Genomic DNA, 8,756 nt, shown 5'->3' on the forward strand with positions numbered 1-8,756 from the left:
TTAAATGAATACAGTTTGTGTGTTGTTATTTCGGGCATAAGCTAGCCGGGCAGGCGGCCGGGGTGCTGGGGACTCAGCCCCGCCGCACCTATTACTACATAGCCCTGCATTCCTCCAGGCCTAGGAAGCAGACACAGTTCTTAAATTACAGAACCATCTTTGGAACATCTTAGGAGTGTAAAGAGCAAACGGCCGGTCAGACCTTTAGAGCAGATGGCTTCAGAGTTCCACCCTGCGTTTCTCCTGCATCCCAGCCCCAGTGTGGACTCTTGACCACTCAGTCAGTCTGTCTTTCCGTGACCTCCACGCTTCCTTTCAGCTCTTTTCGCTCTCTGGGCAGCGCTCTGCTCACATCTTTCTGTGCTGTCAGCCTTGGCATTGGAAAACAAGCAACATACAGTCAGAGACTGTTGTTCATAAATAAGTGAAGATCCATTCGGAGCCAGGAAATTAAATCTTTTATATCAGTGGCTACTTTTGTTTTATTACCCAGACTTGATCTACATCCCTGTGGCCACAAATAATATAAACACATTGTTTGGGGGTTTGATTTAAATAAATGAATGATATTATATCTATGCTTTATGTATTTTCAGAGCAGATATACTATGCTGGCCCTGTCAACAATCTTGGATTCGATGTTCCACAGGTAAGGTTTGGGTTTTCTGTTTTGTGTTGTTATGTAATATTATGTAGAAAGGTGAATCTCTAACTCTTGGAAGAAAAGGAAGAAGATGAAGATGAGGAAGAGGAGGAGGAAAAGCAGGCGAGGAGAAATTTACTTAAATAGTTGAAAGTGTTAGCACGTGCCATAATTAGGAGATATGCTTAGCATGCTGGCCTTGTCCTTTTGATGCTTCATATTGCTGTTCTGTTGAAGGCTTTGGGTTGAACCAGAACAGACCCAGATGAGAGTTGAAATGCTGGCATCTTGTCCACAGGATTGGGGGTGTGTCCATGGGAACCCTGTATGGCCAGAGTTGGAGTATATCTGTGGGGACCCCGTATGGCCAGAGTTGGAGATGTGTCTGTAGGGACCCAGAATGCCCAGAGTTGGGGTGTGTCTGTGGGGACCCTGTATGGCCAGAGTTGCTTAGGGTGTGTAGGAGGCAACTAACTTCTGGCAGAAAGAACAGTTTCCAAACCACAACGGCTTCAATGTCTTGCTGTGTCTTCTGGGATTTTAGTCTGCTTCTATTTACCGTGTAATGTACAAACAACAGGTATAGGGAGATCACTCAGCTGGGAACGTGCTCGCCTTGCAAATGTAAGGACCTGCATTTGCTCTCCAGAGCCCACATTAAAAACACCAGACGAGGTGGCACAGGCTTATAATCTGAAGGCTGGAAAAGGGGACACAGGCAGACCCCTGGGACTTGCTGGTCAGCCAACCTAGCAAGTTTCAGGTCAGTGAGAGAGCTTTACTCAAAAAAAAGGAAAAAGGTGGATGACACATGAGGAGTGACACCCAAGATTGTCCTTGGCCTCCACAGGCATGTGCACACAAAATTATATATGTGTGTGTATGTGTGGTTTATATCCATACATATACATAATTACATATATATGATTTATATATAATAAAATTATATGTATATGTAATTGTCTGCACACACAAACATGACCACATATATACACAGAAGAATAAAGATGCACCTAGCCCACCACTCCAGAGTGTTGAATATCTGGGGTAAAGGGGAAACATCTGGTGAAGATCTCCTTGCTGTTGAGGATTTTACAGCATCCTAAGTCAGTACAGGACTTGAGAGGACAAAAGAAGTCAAAGTGATTTTTATAATATACCCACTCCCGAGAAAACCCATTGACTCTTTACCCTATTAGTCTGGGAATGAAAGAATCCACCCGAGGGCAGATCCCGCTTGAAGGCTCCACTGGGTACGCATCCTTCTGTCTTCATGCTGAGGATTAAGTTTCAATAGACTTACAATGAGGACAGTCAAGCTACACCAAGGTTATCACCAAGTAAATAAAGTGGCCTGTCCCTAGCATTCAGCAACAAGACTCAAAGCTAAGACTAGCATTTCCCGTGAAGTCCTTTTTATTCAAAATAACGTTATCTCAGGAACGTGTGAATTTAAGCCATTCTGACGCCGCCATGCATTTCCCTCCTGCTACTGAAGAAGAAATGGTATGGAACACCCTGAAAATGGAACCAGTCAAACATCTTGCTTTCAGCTTCTTTTCTGTCATCTGAAATCTGAAGGAGACACGGCGTCTCTTCCGTAAGAAATCCCTTCGGGTTTGTTTCAGCTCGGAGTTGGTTTCCCTCCTGTGGCACACAGTCTTGAACAGGCCCTCTTGGGTTTCCGTAGGAATCCTCACAGCTGGAGTCTCTAGCCCTCACTCTTGGGAATTCTCCAGTGATCTTCTCGGGCCCTTGTGTGAAAGGCACAGCTTCTGCCAGGAAGGGAAATTCAATCTCTCCTCACTCCTAGCATGCACAGGCTAAACTCTCCCAGGGAGCTTTTCTTCAGATTGTTGCTACTTGAAAGCTTTTCCTTAGCTCATTTTTCTTCTAATACCCCACTAGAGACTGATGTAGTAATTGCTAACAATTGGGTTTCATTTTGCATGGCTGGCTTTTTAAAAATCAGTTACCCTTAGCAATTCCAATGAAACGAAGGGGGTGGGGTCTTGAAGTCATAGATGCTCTTGGGCAGGAAATTTACCCTCCCAGATTTAAAGGGATTTATAGATGCTCCTCGTCTTAACTCAGAGTTACAGCGCATAAACTCCCCATGAGTTTAAATAACAGAAGTTGAAAATGCATCGACTCTACCCAGCCTCCAGAAAGAGCGCCATGGCTTCACGCATGGTTCTCAGAAGAGTGCTGGCCGTTTGATCATGTATTCTCACGGCTGGGCACTGTGACTCACTGACGCTGCTCAGCACGGAAGGAGGTTTGAACTGCATGACGCAGGCCTGGATGAAAATGAAAATTCAGGCTGCAAGGTATAGATCCTACTGAGTCCATTTTTACTTCCCACCATTGGAAGCAGAGCCATTGGCAGTGGGCACCATATTGTCGCCATCTACAGTGCCCACAGGATACTCCTTCCCTGCCTTCCTCGGGCAATAAACAGTTCTCCAAGAGACAGAATCCAGCGTAAGCCAGACTCGGGGCCAAGTGTTCTGGGCCTGGGCCTCCTCTTCTGGGACCTGCACCCGGGAAGCAGACACCTGGCAGACTCCTTACCCACATCCAGCCTGCAGACCCAACAGAGGACATAGCCTCCTAGGACACATTCAACAGAGGCCTATTCAGCATGACAGCTGGGGACCTTGATCCCAAGAGGGGCTGACCACACTGGTCACAAACAGCCACAGTGTGCCCAGGGCCTCCAGCCCATAGCCACACGGAGAGCCTCTGCTGCCCTACGAGCAGTCAGCTGAGAACATTTTAATGAGGGGCCTCTCCACACCCCCTGCTTCACCTAGATCGCTCTGGACTAATGGGGGTTCCTCTTTAGCCAAGATTCTTTCCACTCAGTATTTACTTTTCAGTACCCTGGTTATCTTTCCTCTTTTTGGAAGTGTGTTTATTTATTTACTTCTTTGTGTATGTGGTATGTACTTGTTAGTGTGAGTATATGCACGTGTGTGAAGGTGAAGGATGTGTATGTATGTATATAGAGACCTAAGGTCTCCATTGGTCTTCGTGATCTCATCCCATTTTCACTTTCACATTTATTTGTTTATTGTGTGTGTGTTATGTACATGTCACAGTGCATGTGACACATCAAAGGACAACTTGCAGGAGTCAGTTCTTACCTTCCACCATGTGGGTCCTGAAAATCAAACTCAGATTGTCAGGCTTGGCCACAAGCACCTTTACCACTGAACCATCTTGCCATCCCTGCACCTTTATTTTCTGAGACAAGGTCTCGCACTGAGCCTGAAACACACCAGTTCACCTGGACTGGCTGGCCAATGATCTCCAGGGATCCCCTTGTTGCTGTGGAACAATCGTTGTACACTGTAAATGTGTATTACACTCATGGGTTAACAAAAGAACCAACTGGCCAATAGCTGGACAGGTAGAGGTTAGGCAGGACTTGCAGACAGAAACAGAACTCGAAGAAGAAGAAGAAGAAGAAGAAGAAGAAGAAGAAGAAGAAGAAGAAGAAGAGGTGGAGGAGGAGGAGGAGGAGGAGGGAGGAGTCTCAAGAGTTGCTAAGAGATGAACTTGCTGAATTTAAAAAAAGGTACCATGTAGTGTAAATAAGAAATATGAGTAAATTTAAAATGTAAGAGCTAGTTAGTAATAAGCCTGAGCTTGTCCTGGTTGCACAGAAAAGTCCGCCTGCAATTTATCTCCACACTCCACCCCCACCCACATTAGGATTTTAGGGGCATACTGCCACCCCTAGATTTTTACAGAGATTCTGGAGATATGAATTCTGGTTCTTATGCCTGCACACCGGACTTTATGCCAACTAAACCGCCTCCCTAGCATAAAATGTATCTTGTATTTGATGGATAGTAATTGAGTGTGGTCATAGAGTTCAATGTGACATCTCAGGACACATGCAGATATATATTGACCAGATCAGGGCAATTGACACCGCCATTGCTATCATTTCCTTGTCCCGAGAAAGGATAGCACCAGCTTATTTATATAAGTCCATCTCCACCAGCTTATTTTCCTTTTAAGCCAACAACCTCTTGACCCAAATTAAAGTCCTGCATATAATCCCATACTTCTCTGTGACTGCTCTCTTCTGAATTAAAAGCAGGAGATCCTTCAGTCTTCCAAAGCATGAGGACACTTTCTTGGTACAACCTGAACCATAAATTGCCAAGGACATAGATACATCCATCCCTTACTTTCATGTCCTCCTGAGCCGCAGAAACAGACTGCCCCCATCCATTGCCCCTACCCTGGCCTCCTGTCTTGTAGTCCATGCCTTCATCTGCCCCCAGAAAGCCTGGCTTCCCTGAACAAGTTCACCCTTTATATAAAAGCATGTGTATCTTGTCATTCATAAGCTAGAGCCCGTTCTTTCAAATGCTATAGCTTCCTTTAAGCTAATGACACAGCCTCTTTTAAACACAACATCCAGAGAGATCTTCCTAACCTACCCAAGAAAACTGTCACACCTGAGTCTTTTTCAGACTGGAAGCAAATAATCCCATCGTGTCTGCCCAGCCCTGAGACTCTGGCCTTCTATGGGCTTCTTCCAATCTTTCTTTCTTTCCCTCCCCCTGAAGTCCCATTGGCTCTTGTCTGTTTTTCAAATACGGTGACATCAACCCCACAGTAGCCTGGCACTCTCTTGCATCTCTTTCAGGTCTTTTTGCCTAAAGGGCATCCTCTCTCCCAGGCCTCCCTTGGATCATCCTACTTAGAGTTGCAAGCTAGCATCAATCCCACCAAACCCAGCTGTCTTTTCCACCCTCTTCCTGCACAAATTTCTCCATGACAGCTGCAGCTGCAGCGGTCCTGGGAGCTTTCCCTCTCTCCCAGTGAAGTACAAGCTATGCAGGGCAGGGGTTGGCTTGTGTTGTCTAATCTATCTGCATTCTGGAACCATGCCCAACCTATATAAGCTGCTCAATAAATACAACTGTTCTTCAACAGTCATGGGGGATGGGTTCCAGACCCCTCAAACACCAAAATCCACAGATATTGACAGAAAGATGGCTTAGCAAGTGAAAGAGCTTGCTGGTCTGGGCTCTGTCCTGGGCTCAGTCCCGCATGGCGGAAGGAAAGGTCCAATAACTACAAGTTGTTTTTTGACAATATACAACCATACATTGTGGCATTTATACACCAATACCCATACACATGTACACACTAAGATAGACAGACAGACAGATAGACAGATAAATGTAATTAAAAAACATTTATTCCAAGATGCTCAAATCCTTATTTAAAATAAGTCTAATTTAAAATAAGTCTTTGCAATACAGGCTATGCTCTTCCTTGGGTTCACGTTAATAATTTCTAGATGACGTATAAGACTTGATGCCATGTAAGCTCTGTGTTGATCATTATACTGGGCTGCCCAGAGGATCTTAAAAAGACAAAGAAGTCTAAACATGTCAGGCACAGAAACAACTTTTTATGCGTATTTTCATTCTGCAGTCGGTAGAGTACAGAGAGGCACAGCCGTTGGATAGAGAAGGAACTGGCTGCATTTATTAAGAGGTTGATTATACTGTGGATCCCGTGTCTAACACTTTACCTGTGTCCCTCGCAGGGAGAATACCGGGCTTTGCTGAAACTGTATAATGAAAACCATGCTATGGTGGCTTGTGCCAATGCTACCATCATCTGCTCCTGACCACGACCTGCCAGAAAATACACAGCAAGCTCAGCCTCGGGGAACCCCAAGGTCCCCAGACTCAGCTGCCTATAATAAGGGACACTGATGACCAAGACAGGCTCCGCAAAGAAATTCTGCATGGGTCCCTCTCACTCAGGCGCAGACGCTGCCAGACCCCACAGATGAAATAAAGCCTCCAGAATGATCTGGTTTTGATCGGAGGGCCCTAAGTAGACTCGGGGCCCCAGCTGTAATGGCTCTCCTTATGTCATTACAGCTCATGAAACTTACCTCCTTGTCTGTTTTTTAGAAAGACTTTCTCACAGTTGCCTGGGATTAAAAAAAAGAAGAAGGAGAAAGAAAAAGAAAAAAATTGACCCGCACCTGTTCATTGTGGCTTGACAAATGACTGTTAGTACAGTCTGTGGTTAATAAGTTATTTTCTTCAGATAAAAGTGTTAGCAGCTGGTGTGGCATAAGTGACCCCCAGAAAGCCAAGAGGATGATGCTTAAAATCAGGGTTCTAAGACAATGTGTCATTGCTGCTCCTGGGCCCCAAGACCATGATGGGGAGATGCTGATGGAACCCCTCCAAGAGCGACATCACCCCCCTCCCCCCAGTTGTCCACATACCCTTTCCCTTCATCTTCTGTGCCTGTCAGCCCTCCACCTCTGTAACAAAGCCCTGCAATAACTAACTTAACAAAGGGAAAATGGATGCTTGGCTCACAGTTTTGGAAGTTTCTGCTGGTGGCTGTGGTCCTTACGCTTTAACCTGTGATGGAATGTCACCTTACAACAAGAGCATGGGATAGAGTAAAGGGAGACAGGATCCCACAATCCCTTTCAAGATAATAATTCCAATTACCTAAAACCTCCTAGTAGGCCCCTTTTCTTCAAGTTACATCGGTTGTAAATAACACCTCCCTAGGAGCCAAGCTGTTAACTCATCGGCTTTCTGAGACAGTCAAGACTCAAACTTAGCATCCCCAAAGCCTGGCTTTGCCTGCCCTCAGAGCACTTGGTACTTATTCTTGAATTCATTCATTCATTCATTCACTCAGGTAGTTATGTAAGGCTGAACACTTTACCTATGAGGTACTATGGTCTTAGGATACACTTAAAAACAAAGACACTGGGCATGGTGGTGCACGCCTTTAATCCCAATACTCAGAAGGCAGAGGCAGGAGGATCTCTGTGAGTTCTTGGCCAACCTGGTCTACAAAGTGAGTTCCCCAGGTAACCAGAGCTATTACACAGAGAAATTTTAAAAATTTAAAAAAAGAAAAGAAAAGAAAAAAGACACTACCCCTACCACTTCAGAATTATTAGTCCCCTGAACTACTTACAAGTCGTGTCCAGTTGTGGGCACGTTCGCTCACACCACTCACACGTCCCTCCTTCAGTACCTCAGTAAGTGAGCCAGTTGCCACCCTGCTTCTGGCTTCCCAGAAGCCACACTGTTCCCTTTCTTGCATGTACAGATGGCTCTCAGGTTCTGCAGCTGCTTTAGCCCCATCTCCTCCTCCCAGCCTCTCCCGGCAGTATTCCTGAGCCTCCTGCTACATGGTTAAAGGTAGGTGGACTTATCATCTGTCCATTCTTAACGTCTATAAAAATGTCTTTGTATCAGATTAGAAAAGGAAAAGGTTTCCCAGCCAAAAGCGTGTTGATTGCTTTGGATTCCTGTCGGTACATAATTAAATCTCTGAGCACAGGCCAGCCAGACATACCCAGTATCTGTCAAATGATTTATGTTTATTTCCCTTCCCCTAAAAAGACTTTGCTACTGTTCCAAAATCACCAAGGAAAGCGCCAGGAGTTTGTCCAACCTCTGAAATGGAAAAAAGAAAACCAGTTTAGAAAGATTTATATCGTTCGCCAGAATCCAAGGCCTCTTTGGGAATCTCTAGATGTCGCCGTAGTCCCTACCAACCCTTCTTTATATTTTGAGAGAAATTTCAACCTCTGTGCATAGAATATTATTGAAGTATCCTTTAAGGGAGTTCAGTGCCCTGGGGAACCTGTAAGGCACAGGTCTGGGTCAGTGTGATCCTCTTCTGGGAACAGTCACTGTGTGTCTAAAATGTAGGGGGACCTGACTGTCCCCTGTGATTACTGGCACCCCAGGGTCTGATGTAGTTAGCCCTTACCTGCTTCTCTTCCCTACATCCCTTCAAGCCTACCTGAACATGGGCTTCTTTCTCGGGCAGCGTCGCCTTTCAGAAACTGCACACTTCACACACCAACTGGCCAAAGCACAGAAAACAGGAGCCTATTTGCCTTGAAGACTGTTCTTTGTTCTGATTGGGCTGGCTTGTGTCACATGACCATTCAGTTTGCGCCAGCACTGGTTGGTTCAGTTCAAGTCCCATGCCCCAGAACTCGCTCCTGAATCACAGCTAGTTCAAGTAGAAACCACACCTCCACCTAAGGCGTGTTTCCAGGATTAGAAGTATATGAAGA

At 45.4% G+C, this 8,756-nt stretch overlaps 1 protein-coding gene across 1 annotated transcript in view; it reads left to right on the forward strand.

The window, feature by feature from the left end:
- Ly86 (lymphocyte antigen 86) overlaps positions 1-7,472 on the forward strand; it is a 65,183-nt gene extending 57,711 nt beyond the window's left edge. The window contains exons 4-5 of the mRNA XM_005355049.3: positions 597-649; positions 6,225-7,472. Of these exons, the coding sequence (XP_005355106.1) occupies positions 597-649; positions 6,225-6,308 (137 nt within the window). The 3' untranslated portion in view covers positions 6,309-7,472. The remainder of the gene's footprint in view (positions 1-596; positions 650-6,224) is intronic.
- Positions 7,473-8,756: the final 1,284 nt, after the last annotated feature.

Source organism: Microtus ochrogaster, chromosome 16 (genome assembly GCF_000317375.1).
Source record: "Microtus ochrogaster isolate Prairie Vole_2 chromosome 16, MicOch1.0, whole genome shotgun sequence".
In the NCBI taxonomy this organism is placed as follows: domain Eukaryota; kingdom Metazoa; phylum Chordata; class Mammalia; order Rodentia; family Cricetidae; genus Microtus; species Microtus ochrogaster.